General features: G+C 50.0%; 1 protein-coding gene across 4 annotated transcripts in view; it reads left to right on the top strand.

Moving 5' to 3' along the window:
* Window positions 1-26,767, top strand: part of ASTN2 (astrotactin 2) — a 694,556-nt gene that overhangs the window by 644,105 nt on the left and 23,684 nt on the right. For all 4 annotated transcript variants that reach the window (XM_081150627.1, XM_081150626.1, XM_081150624.1 and 1 more), the window contains one exon: window positions 7,985-8,126. In XM_081150627.1, coding sequence (XP_081006753.1) covers window positions 7,985-8,126 — 142 coding nt within the window. The remainder of the gene's footprint in view (window positions 1-7,984; window positions 8,127-26,767) is intronic.

The following is a 26,767-nucleotide window of genomic DNA, read 5'->3' as shown; positions in this document are numbered from 1 at the left end:
ACACACGCGCTGCCCTTTGCGCACAGGGGGAGACGGTGACTAACGTGTTCAGCCCGGAGAAAGCCGCAAGTGTTAAGGAACTGAGGCTCTGATGAGAAGCACATTTTGTACAATCGGTTCTTTCCCCTTCACAATAGTGTGACATTTAGGATTGATATTTTAAAAAAGGGAAAGAAAGCCCTCCGTGGGTGAGCGCTGCACCCGCCACGCTGCGGTCCTCAGAGAGTGACGGCGAGGCCGGGCCTTGGCTCCCCGGCCCTCCCTCCTCCGCAGTCTGGTCCCCAGGTCGGCTCTCCGCACACATGTTAGCAATACCTTCCCCGGCCAAATGTGTTAGCATCATTTGTCCTCGGGACGGTGGGGATGACCAGGGCTTTTAATGGCCCTAATTAATCCAACTGTAGGAAAGGGCAGACTCTGTTCGCCAAGCGCCTGTTAATGCTGAGGCTAATATTATTAAAGTCTGGGTCCCTCATAAAAGCAACCATGACGATTCTGCCTCGTTCAGCTGTGAGCACCACAGGGGAGGAGGGGACTTTGTGCTGTGTCCGCAGTGGGTCATGTTTTCCCTGGTACTTACTGGTGTTCAGTAACTGCTTGTGGACTGTTTCAACAGTGAGACTAGCAGGTCTGTCCTAGACCTCAGTGAGGAAGGCACCCCCATTGCTTTTTCTGTAAATTCCTTAAAGGCAGAGCGATATCGGGTCTTTGTAGCAGGCCTCGAGGGGCCATGCCACGTCCTCTTGGCCCGTGGCTACTTCAGGTGCAGCTGTGGTGGGCAGTTCTGTCCACAGCCAGGCTCACCTTGCCCTGCCAGTGGCATCGAGCCCATGCTTCCAGCTTCTGCCCCACGGCCTTGTGCAAGACTGAGGGGGCTCCGTACATCCTAGAGCAAGCACAGCTAAAAAAAATAGTGTGGGGAAATTTACACTCCCAAGGAGGCTCCCAGCCTATGGTCATCAGGAATCATGGGTACATGCTTTGGATCCTCAGCTTTCAGACAAACAATTCTGGGAGACGTCCCATTCATTTCTTAGAAGGTCACAGGGGAACAGCGTCCCGATCAGTCACAGAAGCAAACATAATGATGCTCCTCTCTGTCAGTGTTTCCCCTTCCCTATACCATTCTCCCCCAGGCCTGCTTCTTGGAATCACTTCCCAGACAAACCATCTGCACCCCGAGCCCTTCTCTTAGGCTCTTCTTCCCAGGGATCGCAGACTAAGACATTTTCCTTCATGTTGTTCCCAGCCATCAGCTCAGTTTAAAGTACCCAGTAAATACATACAGTCCCTAGAAAAATATTTATGGAGAGCCTGCTGCATACAGGCACCACGGCGACCCTTCCTCTTGGGGCTTACAATGGGAGATACAAACAATATTTTAATTCACCAATATATGAGAGAACAAGATACATTTCATGAAAAGGAGTAAAAGAGGGAACCGTCCCAGAGAGTGATTGGATGAAGTTGTGTGGCTGGAGAAGGCCTGTCTGAGGAAGTGACATTTAAGCAGTGATCTGGGTAAGGAGAGGGAGTGAGCCATGCAGAGAGCTGGGGGGAGCGCTCCAGGCGCAGAGCCCCTGGGTAGGAACGTGCTTGGCATGCTAGGCGTGGGGGAAGAGGGCCAGCGTGGCAGGAGCGAGCAAGTGAGGAAGGGAACACGGGCGATGAGGTCAGCAAGCCGGGGCCACAGGAAGCAGGGCATTGGAAATGCTCGGTGACTTTTGTTCAATAATGGACTCTTTGTGTCCCTTGCCCTGGGTAGTGTTTTATGATGGGAAAGGCTCAGGTTTTAGAATCTGACAGCTCTGGATTTGAAGTCAGCCTTGTTATTTAGATGGAGTGTGACCTTGGCGACTTGCTTAAGAGCTCTGAATATTTTTTTTTTTTTCATGTATAAAGTGGTAATCATAAAATCGACCTCACAGAACTTTTTTTTTTAATCTTTACCCCTCACCGAGGATGTGCTTAAGAGAGAGGAAGGGAGAGAGAGAGAGAACCATTGATGTGAGAGAGATGCATCGATTGGTTGCTTCCTGACTGGGGCGGGGGATTGAACCTGCAACCGAGGTACGTGTCCTTGGCTGGAATCGAACCCGGGCGGGACCCTTCAGTCCTCGGACCAACGCGCTAACCACTGAGCAGAACGGGCTAGGGCACCTAATTCCTCATTTGTAGAAGCTCAATGAACCTAATCCGTTGGGGCATATTGGATATTCACGGACATGGGTTGTTTTGAATGTTCAAACAAGACAATATAAGTAAAAATGCCAAACGCTTTCGATACCACACAGTGAGAACTAACTAAAACATTTTTCCCCCTCTCTCCTTCCTCCCTCCTTTCCTTCTTTTAAGATTTATGTCCTTCTGAAAAAATAAAAATAAAAAGGAAGTTCTAGGGAGTTAGGTATCATGCAATGTATCTAAACGCAGCTGAGTTTGGCCACTAAAAATTTATGAGCAAATTGATGGGACCTGAGCCGGGAGAGGAAGCAGCGTGCGGGGCACGGGCGTTGGTGCACCATCCGTGTGGCAGGGATGTGCGTGTCTTATTCATTCCTGGCCGGGGTCTCTGATGACCATCCGCTTCCCAGATGAAGAGCAGTCTCTGAGAGTTCAGCCCTTCATCCCTAGATAATATAGTTCAAAAGTGGCGGTCCTGGCTCCAAAACCAGGTCTATTCTGGCCCCAAACACACGCCCTTTGCCCTGTTGCACCATCAAAACACCACCATGGATTGGAAGGAGAGAATCCACTCCGGCGGGTAGGGTGAGGCCCTCCAAGAAGCATTCTGTCACTGACAAGGTCTCAGAATGAATTTCTACATTTGCCCAAGTCAAAGAAAGGCAGGGAAACCCCGCGCCCCGCTCCTCCCTGGGCACCCAGGGAAGAGCCGCTGCAGGCTAGAGAGAGGCCAGCCCAGGGCAGCCTCAAAGTGCCCTTGGCGTTTCCTGAAAAGAGTGGAGCGTCCTGAGCTGGGGCCTTCCTCCCCACCTGGGCTAAATAACTCACTGCTCCCACCCCTTCCATCTTGGAATTTCTCTGCTGCTTTTCTCCCAACCTGGTTTCAATTTGCTCTTGTGGCCAGCTTTGACTGTGACCTCCATCGGAGGCAGAGGGTGAGGGGCGAAAGAGAGGGAGAGGGAGCCGCGAGGAGGAAGAGGGTTGAGGGAGTGATGAAAGGAGCGGGAGAGAGAATGGAGGCAGGGGGTGGGGCCTCCCGAAAAAAACGGCTCTGTGCTCTGTTGGGTTGGTTTGGAAGCTTCCCTAGAATGGCGATCGACCCTTTCTGTGGATCGTAATGTGAGCAAGGCTGGAGCCTGAGTGGAGAAAGAAATGTGTGGGGGTCTGGCCCGAGCCCACTCGGGTTACAGCCCCAGAAGAGCCATAATGGGGAACAGGCACATTCCTGTACGGCGACTCCCAGCTCCCTATCTGTTTTCAAGGGAAGGGAAACAGAAAAAGAATGTCAGAGTCTTGGACAGGCATGGGTGAGGCTGTGGTGGCAGCAGCCGGGGCCTAGGAGGCTCGGCCATAACGGTGTAGCAGGGAGGAGGGACAGAGGTGGCCCAGGCAGTGTCCTCGTGGAAGGGACACGGATCTCAGAGGCCAAGAGCTGGTTACTCTGGACTCTGCCTGGAGTGGATGCAGAGCCCAGGGCAGGGGGTGGGGTGCAACATTCCTGGACTCCTGTATTTCTATCAGGGAAGGTGGCAGGGGTTTAGGATTCAAACATTTCCAGCAATACAACTTTGCAGCCAAGCTTTTTATTTTTTAAGTGTTTTCTCCCAACCTAAATAAAACATGGGCCATCAGTATATAAAATAGATTAAAGTGGAATTAATCTGGTTGAAGGTCGGTATGGGTGTAGAGGAGACAGACTTAGCTCCCTCCCCCCACATTTGCCATTCCTCTGTCCCCCAGAGTTCTAGATATTCTAATTTGCAAACCACTGGTAGACTATGTTGCCTATTGGAAAGCAGCAGAACTCCTTCTCTCTCTCCTGGGATTTTTATCTTTCTCAGAGTTTGCAAGTTTAAGAAGATAGCAGGGTGAAACTATGTGCCTAGCCCAGTGCCTGGCCTATAGTAAACACCCAGGAGATGTGGCTCGCATTCAAGTTGAATAAAGTTGGTTAGAAATTGAGGAGCAAAGGGCTCCTGGGTCAGCTCTGGAAGCCCTTAAGTTCTAGGCGATGTTGTCTCATAGGTTGGCTGCTGTATCTGATAGGAGAGCAAATCTTCCTCCCACACTGTGTACGGCCATGGGCTGCCACTTTCCTTCTCTGGGCTTCAGTTTTGTCACCTGGAGAGGGAGCGGGTTGCATGAAAAATAATCCCTAGGAGTCCTCATCTCTCTCCTGGATTATGACAATAGTTAACAAAAACAATAATGGTAGTTGAAATATTTTCGGGCTCTTGCAGTAGGCCAGACATTGTGCTAATTGGTTTCTAACAATATACATGGTAGTTTATATGATATTCACAACCATACTGCAGAGTAGTATGGTTTTTACATGTGAGGAGATAGAACCTGTCCAAGGCAAGCCGTAGGTGGGGGTGGACCAGGATCTAATCTTAGGCAGAGTCGATTCGGAGCCCAGCCTCTTACGCACTGCGCTATATTACCGGTCATTCCGTTGTGCGGCTGCCCGATGGGGAAGATGTTATATTGTGGAACCACAGTGCGTGTGTTGAATTGCACTGAAATGCATTTGTGCATAGAGAAGCCCCAGGCCTCTCTTATCCCCCCTCCGCTAAGTGAGGAGGGACAGCGAGGGCTTGCCTCGTTCACCTGTCTCCATCTAGGTTGCATTTAAACCTTCTCGAACAGAGTGCCAAGAAAAGCAATATTACAATTTACTTTATGGGCCTGTTCTCGTATTTAACAACCCTTCCTGTTGTCAGATTACAAGCTGTAGAAGGTCAGGGACCATTTCTTTTATTGTTTCATTCCCCAAGCCCATAAGAGCTAAGAGAGTGGAATGAATTCAATGGCAAATTGAACAGAATTGAGAAAGCTCGCTCTCTAACACTGTCTGTCTTAAACTCTCTCTAGGAGGCAGCACAGTATAAAAGAAAAGGTATGGCTTTGCAGTTAAGAGGGTAAGGGTTCGAATCTCAGCCCTGTCCCTTCCTAAATTTGTAGGCGTGACCTCAGCTTTACAATGAGCTCCTAAAATCTAACTCATTAGGATTGACTACTGTGAGGATGAAATAGAAAAGAAGAAAAGCTGCTACTAAATGTCAGTTTTCTTCTTTCACATTCTTTTCATTTGAAGGCCCTTAAGTATAGATGGTCCCAAATAGAACTGGAACCTCGCTGTCCTTAGAATGCCCTTCGTGTGACTGTTTACATAGTCCATGTTATCCATTTTCTTCATTTGAACTGAACCTGTAAACCGAAGGACTGTGTGCCAGTATTTATGGGGCTTTTGTCCATGGTCTAAATTGTCCTGAAATGCATGGAAATATCTGGAAAGCTATGCCCATTTGAAGATGAATGTCAACCATCTTTTGGCTGGAAGACAATTAATAGTACAGGCCACAGCATACTGAATTCCCTTGCGAAGGGCCAGCTTTTTCAATGGCTATCTGGAAACAAATTGAAAAGTACACAGACATGGATCCAAGCTCAAAGAAAACAAATGGAAGCAGCCAGACGTGGAATCCTAAGAAACCAAGAGAAACAAATCCCTCACTGCATTCGGTGAATAATCCCAGGCCCTGCACCCCACCCCCCCGGGGTTTTCATTTTTTCATTTTCACCCCATGCGTTGCTCTGCTGTGGTACCTATTGGAAGAGACACATTCATGGTTTATGATTTCACTATGAAAGAAACTGACAGAAGAGGCCTACAGAAGAAATAGTGGACAGGGGACGCGAAAACCTGTAATAGAAAAAATGGGTTTCGTTTACCTGTATTTTCTAGCAAGACCTCTCGTTCTGGGCAAAGAGTTTCTTCCTAGACTCAGCTTTTTTCTTTCTAGACTCCAAACTCATAAAAGAGTGATGGGTCCCTTGTCACAGAAAGGAAAACTTAGACTTTAAGAGGCTAAGGGATTGGCAATAAATGGTGGAAATAGAATTCAGTCCCAAGTCTGCCTGGCGATAGCGGCTGAACTTGCCTGTCACGGGCAGCCTGATCCAGACCCGCGCTCTGGCGTCTACGGATCAAGGCTGTGGACTGTAGGTAGCCTTTTAAAAAGTGGAAAACAAAAAACACTCCCCATCGGATCTGTTATACTGGACCACAGGGACCAGCACGTTATCGAACCGTCATCCACCTGAATCCCAGGCCCACCCAGACACTTCGGTGAGACGAGCATTACACGGTTCACACGTGAGGGGAGAGTGGCCTTTCCTCTGAAACACTAACAGGAAGCGATCTGCGTGTTCTGCCCGCCCGGTTCCCTGGGACAGAAGTGCCACTTGGCTTCTCTGGGTCTCACTCTTCCCAGACACTGTTCCACGATGGTTCCGTTAAACTGGATTGTCCTTCAGCCCCAGCCGAGAAGAGAGAGTTGAGCGGATGTCCCCCCCTTGTTATGACTGAGCGTATGAGGCAGCAGGGAGTGCGAGGCCCTCTGGCGGGGCAGGAAGGTGAACAAGGGCTCCGCAGTGGGGAGGCCTCAGACCGTTTCATCCTGCGTGGTATAAAATACCGCACGTGCCCACTTTGCTCCGAAATCGTCCACTTTTAGAATTGGAAGGGAACACAGAGGCCATTTGGTCTGGCTCATTCACTTCACCTATTTTTAAGTAAATTTTATTGATTTTCCCCCCTTGTTACGAAAGCAATACATGTTCATTGTAGATAATTTGAGAAAATAGAGATAAGCAAAACTAAGAGCGAAACAGTAACCATTGTCTCAGTCTCCAGACACAGCAACTAGCATGCATTTGCTGTGTTTTTGCCTCCTCTTTCTCAATAGATACACATGTAAAATTTCCACCCCAAAGTAGATTATTCTGTAATAGCGCAACCTGCTTATAAACTTAATATGCCATGAATATCCTTTCATGTAACTCATACCATCCCACAGTATTACTTGTAGGGGCTATAAAATATTCCATTGCATCATTGAACTCTAATTGATATTGCTGTTTCTATGTTGTTGGACGTTTAATTTCTAAATTCTTGCTCGTTTCAATAGTGCTGCAATGCTTATCCTCAGAACTTAATCTTTGTGCACAGCTATAGTTTTATTTTATTTTTGAAAAACCCTAATAGTGATTCCAGCACCTCCAATTTATAGAGGAGAAAACGACAGCTCAGAGATGGGAATTTGATTGCCCAAAGCTATGCAGCAGATTCTTAACAAAGTGAAGTGACCTCGGGTTTCCAAATGTTCACTCATTCTTTCTAGTCTTCATCGAATCTTCCGCATTACTCCTATTTCTAGTAAATGTCAGCTGCTTTCTAACATGTGATGGCCAGGTGACTTAGAAATCATGGTGTCTGGGGCACATGTTCTTCCACTGTCCCTTTCTGTCCCATATCCTTCATCACTAATCAGTCACTGAATTCTTACCTCCTTAGCTGGACCGGGTCTCTGTCCATCACTACACGGCACTCTGTAAATCTAGTGCCAGGTGACATGAAACCTATCTTACATTGTTAGTCCAGCTCCTTCTCTATACAGGACAGGAACTGCAATTCTGAAAAGGAAGGGACTTACAGAGAACACTGTCCCCCTGCAGCCTTTTTGTGTGTCTTTATTACACATCAGTTGAGCTCAGTTGAGCCTTGGTACCCTATTATAAAGGTAGGTATTAGTATCCCCACTTTACAGTTGAGAAAGTTCAGGCATAAGTTTAAACAAAGAGTCACAGGACTGTGTACTAACCTGTGGCATTTTTATACCCTGTGCTAATCCTCCTGACAATGGTATGCAGACATTTGATGGGATTGGACGACAGTAAGAATGTCCACTCACCAAGGCCTGAGCCGGGGAGCTCATTTTTCTCTGTCTCCCTCCAGGAGAATTCCTGAGTTTTGCCGATGACTTACTCTCTGGCCTGGGCACATCTTGTGTAGCAGCTGGTCGAAGCCATGGAGAGGTCCCTGAAGTCAGTATCTACTCCGTCATCTTCAAGTGTCTGGAGCCCGACGGCCTCTACAAGTAAGACATGCTGGGTGCATGGGGAGTGTGAAGCAGGCAGGACGGTTTTAAGCCTGGAGGCCAAGGCATGGATCACCTGCACAGGCCAGCCAGGTGCCTTGTAGGCCAGCCTGTGTGTGCACCTTGAGGCGCTAAGGTGTAGAAGGGGCCATTGGAGAAGTGTGGCCATAGTGAGTCACAAAAGCATACATGGCTGGTGCTGAAGGGCCCAGGGAGGCCAGAAACTCAAAACATGCCTCCTGCAGATGAAGAATCTGTAGGCCAAAGAGGGAAGGTGACAAGTTAGCAAGGAGGGCTCTGGCCAGTGTCCCTGCCTGTGTTCTTTTCTCAATTTCATGATATCTCCTTGAAAAATATTATTTTAGCATATCTGAAGTGTGTGTATATATATATATATATATATATATGCTATGTATACGTAAACACGCAGTGTGTATATACACATATACACTTATTTACATATATGTAGATATGTTTATGCATGTATATACATATGAATTTTTAGTAATAGATCCCACCAGTTCCTTAGAAATGACAGCATTATCACTCCTTCATAGAGTATGAGTCCCTGCATCCAAACTTCTGGAGATGGGAAGGGGCGTCATTCTGAGACTCGTGTGTAACCTCAGAGGGAAAAGATGCTTGCTTTCTGTTCCCCATCTCAGTGATTGTTGCCACATCTGGGCGCTGCCATCATGTTATAGAGTTCTAGAAACCAGTTTTCTTCATGTGCCCTAATTATGAAACTGCAGACCACCTCTCTTACCAACCTAGAAACTGTAGTTGTTAACAGGGTGAGCATCATTATCACAAGGATTACAATTCTTCGGCTCATCATTTTTTTCTTTTATTTACTCAGTGATTCATTCATGTATCCAGCTACCCAGTCAATCATCTATCGCTCCATCCATCCCTCTTTTCCTTCTTTGTTTCATCCGTCTGTCCGCCCATCTATTTATTCATCCATTTTATGCTCCATCATTCATTCATTTGGTCATCAGTTCTTTCATTCATTTGCATTTTTGATGACTCATCCATTACTGGCTTATTCAGCAGATATATTTTGAAGGTTTCTGATGGCTGGCCTCTGGTCCCTCTGTCCCTTGCTAAGGGCATGGACTGGAGGCAGATAGACTGGGTTCAAATCTCCGCCCTGCTCTTTATCAGCTGTGTGAGCTTCTCAACCTTCCAAGCCTCCACTTCCTCCTCCGTGACAAGGTGGGTCGCACGATGGCCAGCTCACTGGGACCCCGGGAGGATTTGATGAGATGGTGCACAAAAGCCCTGCACTCGGCGATGAGCTCCCAGTGGGAGCATAGGTGTTAGCTGTTATCACTACTGCTCTCGTTGCCCTTGTTGGTGGTAAAAATTAATTTCAACTCCCTCCCCTGCCTTCTGCAGTTGCTGGGAGAGATAGCACTTAGCAGAGGGGAGCAGAGCCCCGGCAGGGGGTTCCTATAACTGAGACACAAGTAGTAGCCCTGTCTCTGTGACACTGCGGGGACTTGACTTTAGCTAGGCTGGAATCCTGCGGGCCCCTGGTGTAGAAAGCAGTGAAATGTTTTATGGCACCCCAAAAGCAGTTAACACTGAGAGCTGAGAAATCACCTGCCATCCTTTAAAAGTGAGGACCTTCCCCCCAACCCCCACCCCACCTCTTCTTTTATTCACTGCTGGACACCCCTGCCCTCTTCCTACCTCTTGAAGTAGGACCATCCTTTCTTCTTTCCCCTTGGAAATGTGCTGCTTGTGAGCTTGCTATACCTAACTCCACATACCTCTTGATTTTCTTTTTGAAATTCCTTGTATTAGTGGCCCTGAGACCTGGCCGTTCCAACAAGGAGCCTGGGTGTTGTTTGGACCCGTCTCTCATCCCACTGGCAGCTGTCCTGCCCTGAAGTCTGACCGACTTGGTCCCAAGTTTAAAATAGTTCCAGTGTCAGTTCTTGGGGCTTCTCATTTTCTGCTTGCTTGTTTCTTACCAAAATTAGTCTTACTCCTCTTGGGCCAAAAAGGTTGTGTGTGGCAGTGGAAGGAGCCCAGGCTCTAAGGACAGGCTGAGCTGGGGGCAGTTCCTGATTCTGCCCCCTACCCATCACCTGCCCCCGGGCAAGTCCTGTTCCACTGTTCTGTGCAATAGTTTCTTCTGGAAAAAGAGGGCTGGCCATCATTCTCATCCCACCGGGTTACAGGGCGGGGCATTAGGTGAGAAACTCCATGAGCGGGGTCTACCCGGCTGCCCGGCCTCTAGGGGCCTGCAGGAAGTTAGCTCCTTCCTTCCTCTCTCTGCGCCATTCTTCTGGACTTAGTTGCTGGTTTGCTTTCTTCCAAGGACCATCCTGGGGGGGGCTAGACCCTGTGAGGCACGTGGGGGGTCCCACTAGCCCTGGAGAGAATGACCGTCCAGGATCTTCTGGGAGGAAATAAGATGAAAGAGAGCTTGGGCCCAGACCCCCGAGTTTTAATTAAGGACAGTCGGGCGCCAAACCCCTTGTGCACGCTGCCAGAGGATGTGACGGAAGGATTCGGGGGGCACAGGTGTCGAGGACCAGTCTCTCAGGCCGGACGCCTGGGTTCGTAGCCCACTGCCACCGCCCCTGCCTCCGGGACCTTGGGCAAACGTTCCTCTCTTTGTTTTGCAATTTCAGCACCTTCCAAACGAAGGGGGGTGAGATGGACCCCAGCCTGAGTTCGGGGAAGCTTGCTTTTGCCAGGGGACTTTTTCTCTTCCTCCCTCTTCCCCTCCTCCCTGGCTCTGGCCTTTCCAGCTCTTCTGCCTCTCTCACTGTTGTTTTGCCCTACTGTGTGCCTTTCTGCGTCTCCGTCTGTCTCTTCTTCTCTTTGTCTGCCTGCCATTCTCCCAATGATTCCTTCTTTGCTTTGCTATTTGTTATTCTCGTGATTTCTGCGTGTGTCTCAGTTTCTCTGCTGTTTCTTCTTTGAGATTCTCTGTCCTGCTGTCTCTCTCTGAGTCTGCCCCCCTCCACCCCACCTAGCAAGGCAGATTGCCTTTGCAGCCCGCCCCTCCATGCAGTTTTGCATAGCGCCACAGGGTTGAGACCAACTGGAGGAGTGAAAGTCATGGCTGATTTTCTGTCCTAAGCTCACCCTGGTGTAACAAAACAGAAACAGCAGCGCTCCGGCCCTGTTTAAATTGAATTTCCTTGTTTGTTTCATTGTTTTTTTTGAATGAAAGCAAACAAAGAGCAGCAGAGAGAGAGGGTCCACAGAAGGTCTGATCGTGTGGCCAGCCCCTGCACCCTTGGGTTGTTGGAGTCTGAGGGTGACCCTGAGTAGGAATCTCTACTCCGGGTAGATGGGCCGGGCCAGGCTGGGCCTCCGTGGCTTCTGCCCCTGCCTGGCCAGAGGCCTAGACACCCTTATTGTTGCCGCTCCCCAATTTCCTATTACCCAAGGTAATTAACCTCTGTCTTGTCTTGGCTGCCCTGCCTTTCTCTAACCATGGATGACTGCCAAAGGGTCCTGAGCAAACACACAGTGGCAGCCAGGCCTGATTCCTGGGGTGGGGGGCTCATTCCCACACATTCGGAGGCTTGCCCCAGGCCCACCCTCACCTCCCTGGCCTCAGCTCTATGAAAAGAATGCCAAGGGAGCCTGGGGCCTGCAACCACGTGCCAGCACCCATGGTGGGACCAGAGGCTCAGGCAAACACTGCTTTTTAGCAGAGGTGGGTGGAGTTGGAGGAAAGGAGCAAAAGGGACACCAAGGCCCTGGAGAAGGGAAGGCATTGTGAAGAAAGAGCCTAAAGTCAGGAGTCAGACAGCAATTCCCACGCTTGCTCCCAGTAAGACCTGGCTCTAGTTCCTCCCCCTCCTCTGGCCTTGATGTTCTCATCTGTGAAATGGAAAGGTTAAACTCAGTGAGCTCTAAGCATTGCACACTGAGGTGGGGATGCAGGCGCCACACCAAGGTCTCGAGTCTCTGGGCCTCCAGGAGTTCCTGATAATACAAGTAGTTGTGACAATCAGTTTATTGGGCATTCACAGCATGCCAGGGAACTCGTGAAGGATGTTACCTGTGCCGTTTCATTTAATCTTCACCATAACTCTCTGGATCTGGTGGTATTGTTATCATCATCGTCGTCTTCATCATCATCTCCCATTTCACAGATGAGAAAACTAGGGCTTGAAGGAGGAAACGTTTTGCCCAAAGTCACGTGACAAGAAGAGAGAGAGCAGAGATTCGTACCCGAGCTGACTCTTACACCCACCTTCCCCTTCCCTCCCCTCCCCACCCCATGTGCTGTCGCTGTCCTGTACACACACGTGTGGAGTTGTCGGAGGTACCTGGTGAGGGTATGAATGAAGTGTGGAGGAGGGCCTGCTAACTGCAAGCGACGCTGTTTGCGATGGAAAAAACCAAACACACTGGGGAAGGGAAGACCCAGATCCAGCCTGCAGATCCCCGGGGAAGGTACTTCACAGCTCGTCTTGCTCATCTGTAAAATGGAGCTAATTCATCTCATCTGCAAACTGGAGATCATTAATTGTACTCCCACAGGTTGTTGCAGAGCTTGAACTGAAGAGTATATGAGAAAGGGCTTTGAATTTTCCATCAGGTCCCGTGCATAGGAAGGGTTAGCATGATCACTGTGTGTCAACAGCAGCTGGAAGGCAGTAGATGTTTTTGTTTGTTTGTTTTTTAATTTATCTTTATTATTATAAGTATTACAGATGTCCCCCTTTTTCCCCCATTGACCTCCTCCAACCCCCCCCCCCCCCCCGAGGCCTTCAATCCACATGCCTCTCCCCACTCCCCACCTCACACACACATTGTTTGATGAGGGCTTTGAAATTAGACCTCGGCTCCAACACCTACCCCCTGTGTGGCCCTGTGCCAATTTCTTAACCTCTCTGAGTTTCCTTTTTTTCCATCTGTAAAATGGAATCATAATTGGACCTATTTCATAAGACAGCGAAGCTTCAGTGACCTGAAACAAGTAGAGAGCACGAGATAGTGTCAAACTCATTGTCAATATTTCATAGGTGGTGGGAGGGGGAGGACCCACTGCTGTGAGTATCTGTGGTTACACACTTAACCTGAGCAGTTGTGCCCGGGGCTGCCATGGTGACACCGGAGTGCTTGCAGCATTCCAGCAGGACAGCAAGCTAAGCCCTACGTCTACAGCCGTGGCAGGTGCCACACAAACAGTTAAACCCTGAGTCAGTGCGAGGGCCCCTGCTCCGCCCAGGATATCCTCCCAGTGCCATTTTTGAGATGCCCAGGATGCCCAGCTCTCATCTGCTGAGTAGTTTCCCAGCGTCTCCGGAATGCCATGTGTTTCTGCAAACAAGTCCAGGCTTCCGGCCCAGAGATGCTATTCCAAAAGCCCAAGGGGCTTGGAGCCTCAGATGGAGCATTGCTGGGATCCTTGTCACCCCCAGGACACCCCTTTCCCCGCTCGGGCACAGCCTGAGCAGCACCTCACAGAAGCATCTAGGACCCCCACCATGGATCCTATAATTATATATTAGATGAAATCCCAAAGTTTCCCTTTATTTACATTCCTACCCTACCCTCTTCATTTCCTCTCTTCGTGCCAAGAATCAGCACAGAATTTACTGGAAACAGCATGAGAGTCGTCAGGAGCCCTCCAGGGCTGGGTTTGAAGTGCTCGCCCAGACGATGCGAGGCAGAGACCCGAGGATCATGCTGCCTCGGCCCCGAGCAGCCATGTGGCCTTGGGCAAGGCGCTTCCATTTCGGAGGCCTCCGGTTCCCCATCGGGAGAAGAGGGGTGGAACGGGACGGTCCCGGAGGACCGGTTCATGATTTCAGAGTCTGTGCATCTCAGGAGATAACGGAAGCGGGAAGATGGACCCGGGCCCCTGGCAGTTAGGAGGGTTGGCCTCGGGTGGAAGAGCTTCATTCAGCTTCAGGCTTGATACTTTTCCCTCCTGCGGTGTCAGTGGCCGGTCTGTTTAGTGGGCCTCCTGAGCCAAGGCCCCGATGTGACCGGACCAGTGTCTGGAGGGACTTTCGGCTCCCGGGAGAAAGGAGACAGGCACAGAGGAGGCCTCCCGTGCCGAGCGGGGTCCTGGGCTGCAGCCTCTGGACCAGTGTGAGCGGAGGCTGAGGCCCAAGGTTGCTCCAGGACACACCGGGGAAGGGCGCCAGGTCGGCCCCACGGTTCCTGTCCCGCTCTCTCCTGGCTTCTCTTCTCCCCGTGAAACTGTCTGTCTTTTTTTTCTCTTCAGTTCCCCCTCCGTGCCCCCTTCCTTCCCCCTCCCTCCCTCCTCTCTTCCTTCCTTCCCCCCTCCCCTCCCCTCCCCGCACCCCTCCTTTTGTTCATTTTTGTTGCAGTCTCTGCCTGACTCTTTTCTCTGCTCCCCTCTTTCTTCCCTTTTGCTTTCCTGTCGTCTCTCCGCCTTGGTCGCGGATGCTGCCTCTCTGTCGCTCGGGATCCTGCCTTTTCGTGTCTACTTGCTCTCTCCGCATCCGTCTCTGTCTACCTTTCTTACCACTTCTCGGCCTCTGTCTTGCTCAGCCCCTGGACCTCTCTCCTTCTATCCTCTGAGCGTTTCCCCTCCCATTCCCCTCCCCCACCTCCTACCCCCGCCTAAGCACAAAGGTCTGGGCCTATAATCTGACTCTGTGGTGAACAGCCAGTCGGGTGTGGCCAAGGGTCCCAGAGCTCAGCAGGGGCCGGGACCTCTGATGTCCCCAAGCCCTGGTGGACTGTGAATTTTCCCTGACTGTGGTGCCCTGTCCCATTGGTCAGGGGTAAGGGTAGAGGGGACAGCCCAGCCACGGAAGACTCCATTCCATCTAGCATCGGGTCATGCTGACCTCTCCAAAGTGCACAGTCGGGGCCCTAGAGAGGGGAAGAGCTGTCCTCATGCCAGAAGCAAACACAGCTGTGCGTCCCAAGCCAAGAGAGACTCATAGAGGAAAAATAACCCTGTTTTTCAGCCGACAGACAGTGAGGCTCCTAAAACCTGCTGGGGACTCTCGGGCAGGCTGTTTCTTTCCTCGGACTGCATCAGGATCTCATCCAGGAATGGGACGCCAGCCAGGGTTCCCGAGGGATGGGGCACAGACCACGTGTGTGAGCTTGTGGAGGGTGGAGGGATGGGAGCCGAGGCCGGAGAGCTGGGCCTTGAATGCCGGGCAGAGGAGCTTGACTTTATCCCATAGGCAACGGGGAGCCAGGGAAGGCTTTTGAGGAGGAGCAGTCTATATTTAAACCTGTGCTTTGTGGTGATGACTCTAAACTTGGTGTGGAGAACAGGCTGTGTTGAGAGTCAGGGAGGCATCTGGTTTAGGTGTGGGGGAGGGCGGGTCCTCACACATTTGGGGATCTAATAAATGGTGCCCTTCCCCTGGGAGTCAGGCATATGCTAGGCCCAAGAGTAGCCACAGGGGCTCATCATGGTTCTGGAAACATTGCAAACAGCTTTTCCTATTTGTAATAACTGACTGCAGTGCAGAGCACTAAGGAAAAAGACACATTGGTTGGGCATCTACAGTGCGCCTCACACTGAGCCAGGTGCTTGGGATTCAGAACTAACAAAGCCAGGCAAGGTCTCTGCCCTCGTGTTGCTCATGGTCTTGGCAGGGCGGCAAAGAGACCAGGCAGTAACCTGATGCTCCACGTCAGGCTCTAATGGGAAAGCCAGGGGCTGGGGGATACCGAGGAAGGGCTGCCGCCCAGCTACGTCTACTGCAAAGTCTTCCTGAGGAAATTAGAGGAGGGGGCACTGGGTTTAATAAGACCCCTTTTCCCCCAAAATCTCTGTCTGCCCAACTCCTCAGATGTGACCTTATTTGGTAATAGAGTCTTTGCAAACCTAATGAGTTAAGAATCAAGATGAGATCATACCGGATTAGGTTGGTCCCTAAATCCAAGATAAGGACTGGTGTCACTGTAAGAAGAGGAGAGGACACAGAAAGACACCAGAGAGAAGACCATGGGAAGGCAGGCAGAGATGGAGTGATGCTCCCACAAGCCAAGGAGTGCTGATGCCATCAGCAGCCAGAAGAGGCAGAGAAGGATTCTTCCCAAGAGCCTTCAGGGGGAACTTGGCCCTGCTGATGCCTGGATTTCCTACTCTGGCCTCCACACCGTGAAAGGACACATTTCTATTGTTTAAGCCATCACAGTTGCCGTCATTTGTTGGCAGCCCTAGAAAACTAATGCAGCGGCGCAGAGGGTCTCGGGCAGAGGACAGATCGTCAGAAGCGTGGGAGGCGAAAGACAACAGCTGTCGCGGCAGAAGTGTGGCTGGAGTGTGGAGGGCGGGGTGGGGAGGTCAGCATGGCAAGGACTCAGGGCGGGTGGCATGAACAAGCTTCATGGCTGCAGGGAAGAGTTGACTTTCACGGGGGGAAGGCCTAGCATCTGAAAGATGTCCAGAGGGGCAGAAGCAGGTCACCGAAGGCCCTGGAAATCATGTCCCTGGACTGTTTATTCCAGTTAAAAGAAGACACAGAGGAGGGTGGCCCTGGTCTTCAACTTCAGTAGAGCTATGCAGGTGTCAGAGGGCACAAGTGTGGTCACTCGGACCCCAGAGAACAAGGTGAGGCTAAAGCTGTGAGGGAGGCAGGTTTCAGGTCACCGTCAGGAAACATTCCAATGCTGGCCCTCATAGGGTGGCAATCTCATGGGGCACTGAGAGCCCCATGCTCAGGCATGTGGGGCAAGCTCTCATCTGGGCTTTGTAAGGAGGGCGTTGAAAGTGACAGAAATGGAACAGTGTGGCCAGGTGCTTGGTAATAGGGAGCAGTGGGGACTGTGGTAAACTAGAAATGCAGCAGAGAATACTTAGGTCCAGGTAATCACTAATATGGGAGAATGTAGACCCAGTGTTGAAAATTTTTCCAAGCCATAAGTTTAGGTGTTTAAGTGAAATCTCTTAATTAGTACTTGCCGGCAACCAATTTAAAATTGGTCCCATAAACCAATTTTGTAGTTCACAATTAGCCTGAAGGTCACTAATTTGGAATCTCTAATCTAGTTCAACTCTGTCAGTGTAAAGATGAGGAAGCAAAGGCCCTGAGGGACCCAGAGGCTTCACAGTCAAGGCAGAGCCAGGATTAACACATAGGGGTCCTGGCACCTAATCCAGGGCTCTTACCTTGTACCTTAGGGTCCCCATGTCAGGGGGAAGGAACAGAAACAGCTCAGCATGAGGAGGGTTCCCAAGCTGGGGTCACAAGCCACACTAGGTTCTGTCCCAAGCTTGGCAGCCCATCCACAAGGGGCCTTGGACAAAGAGCTTCACTTCCTGAGGTTCAGTTTCTTACTGGTTACAGTGAGGGGATTGGATGGAGAAGTCCCTTTCTTTGCTGGCCTTCTAGGGTTCTAGGAACTCCTGAATATAGGAGTGAACCCAGGCTAGAAACCAGGTCTTCTAACCTTCCCTGCTTCCATTGTCTTAGCTGTGGGTCCATTAATGCTGAGGGGCTGCCACCCCCCACCCCTGACTCCCACCTCCATCCCTGAAGGAGACGTTGCTGTTAATAATCCTGATGTCATCACTGGAAAGGTGTTAGCAGACTGCAGGGAATCACCTTCAATGATGTGCAGAAACACAGAGGCAAGACAGATTCCAGATTTCTTCCTGCATTTTTTTTCCTGCTCTGTTCTCCTTTCTCCCAAGGACAGACTCCCCCATGTACCAACAACCCCCTTCTGCTTTCACATTTGAATCACTGCAGAATAGAGCTCGAGGCCTCAGACATCATTGACTGAACCCTCTCTCTGTACAGGAGAAACTGAAGCTCAGGGAGGCACGAGGCCTGCCCCAGGTCACCCATAGAACCAGAGTCAGAGCTGGGCTGAACCAGGGCCCTTAGCTCTACTAGCCCACCTGCTGCTCTCTTGTCCTAGATCTGATCATGCAGGTGCCCCTGATCCTGTGCGTCTGGGAGCCTAGGAGTCTGGAGTCAATGCAAACTTCAGACACTCTCTGGCTGTACAAGATACTTATTTTCCTTGGTTCTCTGTTTTCACATGTGGACGGTGAGGGTATTGCTAAATCCTGTATTAGAGTTTTGTTGTGAAACAGATACAGAGTAGTTATCACTTGCAGGGCTCCCAGGCATAACATGTCCAGCACACAGAAGGTACTCAGTGTCAAGAACATACCAAGTACACATGTTTCTTTAGTAGGTCTTCATCAGAGATGACTGTGAAGGGGACTCATGGTCAGCAAATTGTCCTGCCCACTGTGAAGCTGCTCACAGTTCTCTGCTCTCTCCGAGCATGTCCCAGGACCCCTTTGGACATGAAATGTGGCAAATTTGGGATTGTTTTCCCCAAACATCTAACATAACAAGAAATGCCTCCCCCCCCTTATACTTCTTTAAAGTCATCTCTAATATAGTTCTCATGATCACAGAGAACTAAGATTGCCAGTGGTCAGAGTGGGACAGGTTTTAGAAACCACATTTTAGGAATTTGCTACCCCCTGGCACTTACAGGCACTCAATTCAGCAAATACCAAAGGCCAGTAATAGGTATCGCAGGTTGGATGGAGGGAGTCAGTCCTGCGTGTAAACATCTATCTATGAGCCAGGGACATAACAGTGACATGCCCCTGCCTGCCTCCCACGATTGTAATCCACCATTTATCCCGCTGCACTGCCTGCCACTCAGTGTGTTAAGATTTTTATGTCCACTAACTCTTTGAACCTTCACAATATGGTACCCTCTAAGGTAGGTACTATGGTAACCTCATTTTATAAATAAGGAAACAAAGACAGAAAAGCTAACGGACTTATCCAGGGTCCCCCAATCAGTAAATGGCAGAACCACGAGTCTAACACAGGAGACCTGGCTCCCGAGTCCTCTCGTATATATTCTGATACATTTCTCATATAGGCAGTGGTGTGGCCGAAATTTGAAATCTTACAGCTCAGATTGAAAGAGCTGTGCCCAGTGTTGGGGATAAGCTTGTGAGCAGCTAATTATCCTGGGGTAGAGGGTGATTTGCCCCATGACCAAGACATGGAAGTTCTGAGAGGCTTCATCTCTAACAGCCAGTGTACCTTGGGGGAGGTGCAAATGCTGGGTCTGGAAGGATGGGTAACATTGACCTTTTAGAATCAGGGAGGCTATTGCAGCCCAGGTAGCGGAAACAGATGAAATACAAAGTCCAGGGGGTGGGAAGTTGAAGGGACACATAAGGAAAGAGCAGAAAGTTCAGGATCGTTGAGATATATAGTATACTGATATTTTAAAATCTGGGTTCAAGTCCTGAGTCTACCGTTTGGTAGCTGGGAAACCTTTGAAAAAAAACACCTAACTTGTGAGACCAAGCCTTTTCCTGCGTCCAAAAAGTGGGAGTAATCAGCCCTACTGTAGTGCTCGTGAAATTCTTAAAGGATTCTGTGCGTCAGTTTCTGGCACCTAGTAGGCCCTTTGTTCCTATGGGTTTCCTCCCATCCTTTCCACTTGCTTTGGTCTTATTGTGGTAAACATTCGTGTTCATTCTCTCTCCCTCCACCCCTCGCCACCCCACCTCCCTCTCCCGACCCTCTTTCCCCAGGATGCCAGAAGTGAAATAACATTCTTTGCGTGTTTGTTCTAAAGCTCCTGGCAGCCTTCCCACAGCCCCCTGGCTGGGTCAGGACTCATTTGCATTAGCATGTGTGAGGCCAGCGTGCAGGGGAGGGAGAGGCCCTGTTTGCAGGGAGTTGCATCGGGGTCCCTGCCAGAAAAGGGAGAAGTTACTATTGCTTTCTGGGAAACAGTCACAGATCTGTAGGAGCAAGGAAGGCCGGGCGCTGCCTCACTGTGGCGAGGGTACTGGGTGGGGGGCGGCCTGCCTGACTCCCCCCGCCTTATCCAGCGCCTCTCATCCTTATCGGGGGCCCGCCCCCAGAAACCTCTCCTTCAGTGTGTGTAGTCACTTAAGACCATGAAGAACTTGTTCTTAATCATATCTGTGGCCTGTAACAGGGAGAGGGAACACAGGGGCCAGGAAGATGCTTGGAAGCTACAGGGTGAATTAACAGCAACTTTGCTGGCTTCTTGATGGATGTTAAATCAGCAAAAGCATCTTTATAAAAAAAGGAGCAGAGGTAATTCCTAGAGTTTTTAATTTGTTTGTTTTTGCTTTAATCCTGTGAATTTTTAAATAATACAGTCTCTTGGAGTTTTACTTGCTTCCAGGAATCCCAGTAACCTTGTCCAAATCCAGATAACCACCCCAGGCCAAAGGGAGTCCCCCGGAGGCGTCACAGGAGTGCCATTGGCACCAGGAAAGGTGATACAAGGATTGCACTATTTACAGAGAGGCCAGCTGAGTCCCTACTCTTTTATTGGACAGCGTCCCACACTTTTCCGTTACTCTTTATCAGCTCCTAGTCCAGCTATGTCTTCTTCAGGCAAGACCTTTGCCTTTTCCTTTGTAACAGTATTCATGTAAATATTTCAGAGGAAAAAGGGAAAGAATCATCACAAGAATTACTGAAAGAGTGTGATATGCCAGGCACTTTTCTAAATGCTTTACATAACTCATCCTTCCTCTCAATAACCTAATGAGGACAGTATTTTATTGTCCCCATTTTACGGACATGAAAACCAAAGCCCAGAGAGGCTGAGAAGTTTGCCTAATGTCATGGGATAGTCAGTAGTAGAGCCAGGATTTAATCTCAGACAGGCTGGCTCCAGAGCCCGGGCCCCTAATCATTAAGCAGCCCAGCCTCCACGGAAGTCACACGAGCATGTAATGAGCCTCCTGTATGCTGGGCCTCGTGCTCTCACCCATCACAGGGCCTTGGCACATGCTGCGTCTCCTCTTCATCCTTCGTTCTCAGCCTGAAAGCTGCTTCTTCAGAAACAGCCTCCCCAGAACCCGTCATCTCAGTTACGCTCCTCATCCCTTTCCATCATTATAGTTACTAAACTTTGCAGTGGCCTGTTTAGTCCGTCCTCAGTTAGACTTGATGACCTATGAGGGTGAAGATGCCGTCTGTTCTGTTTAACTCTATACTTAATTGCACACATGCAGAGGCACGCAGGAAATATTTATTGGGTAAAAAAATTAACACATGCATGTAATATTATATTTAATCATAGCTATCATCCTATGAGACAGACATGTCTCCCCCACACTTTAGAGAGAAAGAAATAAAGGTTTCATAAACTGGGCAAAGTCAAGGAAGGAATAAACGACAGAACTAGTATTTGAAAGCAGGTCTTTTCTGACCTCAGAGCCCATGCTCTGAACCTGTGCACTATGTTCCCTCCTGTCAAGCCTATTTTAAGGGGCCAGTAGAAGGGGTGAGACAGGGCACCTGTCCTACAGAGCTTTCTGTTCTGCTGGGAGGAGACAAATGTGTACACAAACTACAGCGCTACTAGCCAATGAAAATCCGTGAGCTGCTTCTACAGCATACAGATCAGCTATGGAGAAAAAGTAGGGAAACAGGACGTTTTTGCCAGCCAGGTGCAGCCTCCTCCAACCTTTCTCTGTTTATCCAGCGCACATTTCTTCCCTAAGGTGTGCTCAGATGTCGCCTCCTCCCTGTAAGCTTTGGTCTTTGTTCCTTTGGCTTCAGAGCGTTGGCTTCTTCCTCAGTATGGCTTTGCACTACCTTCTATGGACCCAGAGGTGAACAGCTCATTGCCTCTGCCATCATGGAGCTCATGACAACATGTGTCCCTTGTCCTTGCCAGGTGGCTCAGTAAGTTGGAGCATCATCGTGTACACCTAAAGGTCGTGGGTTCAATTCCTAGTCAGGGCACATACCCAGGTTTTGGGTTCGATCCCCAGTTGGGGTGTATACAGGAGGCAGCCGATGGATGTTTCTCTCTATCCTCCCCCCCCTTCCTCTCTCTCTCAAATCAATTTTTTTAAAAAATGTGTCCCTTGATATGAGAGCTTGGAGGAGAGAATGCCTCTCAGTGCAGTGAAAGGGTGACATTTTAGTTGAGTTGCAAAGGAAGATACAGAGAGAAGGGGAAACGGTTTTCCAGGAAGGAGGAGCAGCTATGGGCAAAGTTATTGAACAACAAGGCAACATTGCGATTCGCACACCTTGCGAAGCCGTCATGGGGCAGCGGGGCAGATGTGGGTGCTGAGGCTGGAGAGGCTGGTGGGGCTCAGACCGTCAAGGGCTTTGTTGCCAGGCTGAGGAGTGTGGGCTTGCTCTCGGGGGGAAAGGGACCCTCCCGTGTTTCGAGCAGCTGCTCGGTAGATATCGTCAGATGGCCTGTTAGGAAGGTCGCTGGCTAATAAATCGGCAGGAGGCTGGAGGTGGAAGAGGTGTAGGAAGCAGATAAGGAAGCTGTTCCCAGGGCCTGGGTGAGGGGCCAAGAGATCCAGTCTAGGCCGACATTGGAAGGAGAGTGGTTGCCATCTACAGCGTCAGATGAACAGGATGAGAGAAGGTGAGGGGTGAGCCAGAGACAGCTCAGCAGCAGGTATCCTGCCCGGCGCTGATGGGTAAGGATCCTACTTCAGTCCCTGCCTCTTAGGCTGGCTCCAGGTAGGGCAGGACCAGCAGCAGCCAGGAAGTGTTTTCCAGGCACCTACTATGGGCTATAGCTGCACCTACTGTGGTAGTTTGTGTGCCCATCTGACTCCTCCCAGTAGGACAGGAGTTATAAAATAAGCCTGTGGAAGCATTTGGCCACATCTGTTTATGAAACAGCAAGAAATTCTTTAGGGGTGTCCCTGCCACGGAAGCGGCTAATGGGATTGAAAGGAGAGTGAGATGTGGTTTCTTCCTCCCAGAGAGCTCACAGCAGGTGGCGATGACAAGTAAAGGAGAGACAGGACAGTGCCATTCACTGTTCACGGCGCCCTGCCCTAGGCATTCAGGCAGGCAGGCAGGAGCAATTAGCCCCGAATGAGCAGGTGTAGGTCTTTCCTCCAGCCTGGAAATTTGGTTCTGGGCCAGCTGAGAGAGACCTGACCAAGGTCACCTAGTCAGGCAGTGGTAGAAGGTTTGTTTGCTGGTCACTAGGTTGAGCTGCCGAGCTGAGCAGGGGGCAGCCCTCCTTCTGGGACAAGAGTCCACTAGAGTCCTGTTAAGGACAACAGTCACCTCCCCCCTCCACTTCTTAAGCACTTAGAAATGTACCAGATACTATGTTAAGTGTGTGATTAAACAACATTATCTTGTTTAATCTTCACAACAGCTTCCTGAAGGGTTTTCTGAAGGACAGATGAGCCTGCACTCTTGGATGTAAGTGACAGGAACTCAAATCTCAGTTGCTTCTGGAAAGAGTGGAGTTTATCCGCTTAGGGAGAGTCCAACAGGTGTGCTGACTTCAGCCCTGGAGGAGTCCAGGGGTTCAGATGGTAGCTAAAGACTCCCTCTCTCTGCCTCTGCTCTGCTTTGATACGGTTGGCTGTTTTCTGAGGTGGGTTTTTCTCATAGGAGGAGGTGGATCTGGGTCTTGGCGGCCACGGGCTTTGCTGATCCCTTATGTCTGTGATCTGGGAGAGAGACACACACCCTCTTCCTAACATCCGTATCAATCCCAGGAAAGGGTTCTGGTCACCTTGCTAGGGTGGTGTCACCACTACTGTGGTGGGAGGTGGGGACATCAGACAGACAGCCCTACCCACATCACACTGAGAAGTGGAGAAATGGTTCTTAAGCGGATATGGGCACCATGCTTCCAAGAAAGGCCAGGTAAGGGAAACAAACAGAACCGACGACAAACATTGATGTCCTCAGAGTCTTAGGGGCTCACAGGAGGCAGCCCAGAGCAGGGCCTATATCAGGGTCTTTCCCTGCCTTCGCCCCGGCCCCCTAACCACTGCGCTGTCCCGCCTCACCTCACCATCAAGGTTGTGTCTGAGGAAGGTGGGGAGGTGGGAAACCCCACTGAGGCACAGCAACAAAACTCACAACAAGGGACTGGGTGAGGAGGGTCCCAGAGAGAAGGGGCTGATGGAAACGTGAAGCAGGGTGTTGGGGGGGACTGCCCAGAAGTCCCAGCCTCATAGTCAGGCTTCAAGAGACATTTCCCGAACAATGATGTCAAGGCCCATGGTCGGAATGCGGAGAGAGGGGAAGGTGGCGGACTGGCCGGGAAGCCAGAGAGCAGGAGTGGCGGGTGCTGCCTTAGGCCTTGGACCCATCCAAACCCCCCGGCGATTCTCCCGCAGGAGGGAACAGTTTTGTCTTCAAAGTCAAGGTGAATGCAGCACAAGGAGGCCTCGGCCGAGCAGCTGATTAAGGGCCGGCTCTATCACTCTGCCACCCGTGTCTGTCCTTGATTAGAAAGCCCCCTCCCCACCCTCCCTGCAAACAGCAAGTTCTCTGAATGTAAAACGTGGGCCGTAAACCCAGCTTTGTCTTGCTTTCAAGGTTATTTTTGTAATAAGCTTTGCAAAGTGTGAATTGATTGCCGTCGGGGATGCATTCATTTGTTTGCTTTAATCATGAAAACGAAAATATAATGCAGAAAGTATGGAGACCGTATAATAAGCCGCCATGTGCTTGCAGTGCAGGATTAATACACATCAGGATCCGGTCACATTTGCTCCGGAGCCCTTTCTCTCCTCCTGACACAAATTAAAACTAAACATCCACTGGAAGATGCCTCTGTCTCGCCACCGGCAGCCTTATTCTGTTCGCCCCTTCCTCCTAAGGCACAGCCGCTGTCCCCAATTTGCATCAGTCCAGTCCAAAGAGCAAAGTGAGTTTATGTTTGCTTGTTTCTGTGCTTGCTTTCTTTCTCTGCTTTTTTATTTCCACCATCAGCCCTGGCTTCCCATGGTAGCTGTTGAAACTGCAGCTACTTCCAGCTGACATGCAGCTTTTGTTATTATTTATTATTAATATTTATTTAATTTCTGTAATATATTTAAAAATCAGGCACAGAAAGTCCTACTGGATCTTATCTCTCCTGGGAACCTTCCTCCCCCCCCTTTTATGTCAATACCTGTAAGAATATAAATAAATATTTTAATAATGTATTCTTCCAATCTCCTGCTTACGCAAATTCTTACGTCTCTGAGAGCTTGTCCAGCCATGGCGAGGTCTTATCAGGGCCGGATGCCCCAACCGTGCCCAGCCAGCCTGTTGCCCTCATTCTGGTAGCTCAAGGTTTCTAAGGCCAATGTGTCCAGTCGACCAGAGAGGCTTATCTTCATGGGGCAAAGGGAGCTGGATGGCGGCAGTGGCTCCGAGATATTAGACAAAGGCTATGTGGGGTTGCCTGAGTTCACAGCAGTGATCAGACCTACTGGCTGGAGCAAGGAGGGGCAGCATGGTGGGGGTATGCAGCCCTGGTGGTGGCGGCAGACAGACCTGGGTTCAAATCCTGGACTCTGCTGCATCTCGGGCAGGTGTCCTTCCAGAGTAACTGGCAGGCTCTGAGCCCGTTTCTGCAGCCTGCACCTGGGAGCAGGAGAGGCACCCCCTTTGCAAGTTCCTTGGGGAAACAGGGGTCCGGCATGTAGCATCTGTATGCCTGACATTTGCTTTCCAGACATAATGGCTGATGTGAAGAAGTGGTAAGTTGCGTTATATGGGTGAGCAGAGAACAGGACAGTGTAGCCCAGAGAGCAGGCATGGAAGGAGGGAAAGCAGAAAAATAAACACATTCAAAGCAGAGCAAAAATTGCTCAGCATAAAAGCTCCCCGGGGTCCCCACTGACAGTCCCTGCTAAGTGGAGAGGAGGTAAGGTGACAGCTTTGGGGAGGGCAGCACACTGTCAGCACGGTCCTTAGTCCTGTGAATCTGCTCGCCACGCTGTGTCCAGACAGCAGCCCACCTGGGAGGCAGGGAGCCTGGATTCAAATCCTGGATTCGCTTTGAACTTACTGTGTGACCTAGGACAAGTTGATTGGCCTCTCTGAGCTTTAGTTAAACCGAGGGTTGAACCAGCTACTTGACAAGCTGGTGCAGTTTCTCAGCTTGTGAGCGTTGAGCTCCCCTTAGGAGCTCAGGGCTGACATAGGCAGGGCTTTCCTCCGCGCTTGCCGGGCAGCTGCTTCCAGCGCATTCTGCACTTCCCCACTCTGTTGGGAATCCTGCTGAGGTATCACAAGGCCAAGCCCAGTGTGCTTTCGCCATCATTAACCTTTTATTCGCAGCCTGGATTGGACAGTCCATCTTTAAGTCATACTATTTGTACCAAGTAACTTTACCTCTATGTCTCTTGCCTTCCTAACTTGGTGAGGGGAACAGCTCCCCACTCTCACCTAAGGAAAGACTTTGACAACCTCCTTACGGCTACTCTGAGTAGTTTTACCAGCACCTAACTTTCTACCCTGTCCTGTTCACCATAGGTTCATGTGGGCATGTCTTATCTGTTCAGGTGCCTTTTGGATTAGGACTGAAGTGTTGTTAATTCATGGTGGGGGTGCTGTGTAATGCAGAGAATGCAGACGTGGGGTCAGGTGGGCTCTGGGATTGGAACCTGCTCTGCAACTGACTAGCCATGTGAATCAGGGATCTCATTTCATCTCTTGGAGACTCATTTTTTTATCTGTAAATATAAATATAATGTGCTCCACTACTTACGACTGTTGCAAAGAGTAAATTAGATAATATATAGCCAATAATTGGCAACGATGATAGGTATATATGAGACAGACGTATATCTTGTCTGGTTAAGTAAATCAGGAGCCCCTTGAGAGGCACGGTCTGTGTTTTTATATTTCTTTTTAATCTCTTCTCATGTAGTGTCCACTGGTGCATAGGGT

Source organism: Miniopterus schreibersii, assembly GCF_964146895.1.
Source record: "Miniopterus schreibersii genome assembly, chromosome: 11".
Classification (NCBI taxonomy): domain Eukaryota; kingdom Metazoa; phylum Chordata; class Mammalia; order Chiroptera; family Miniopteridae; genus Miniopterus; species Miniopterus schreibersii.
Note: the sequence above shows the minus strand (reverse complement) of the source record. Positions and strands in the feature narration are given on the sequence as shown.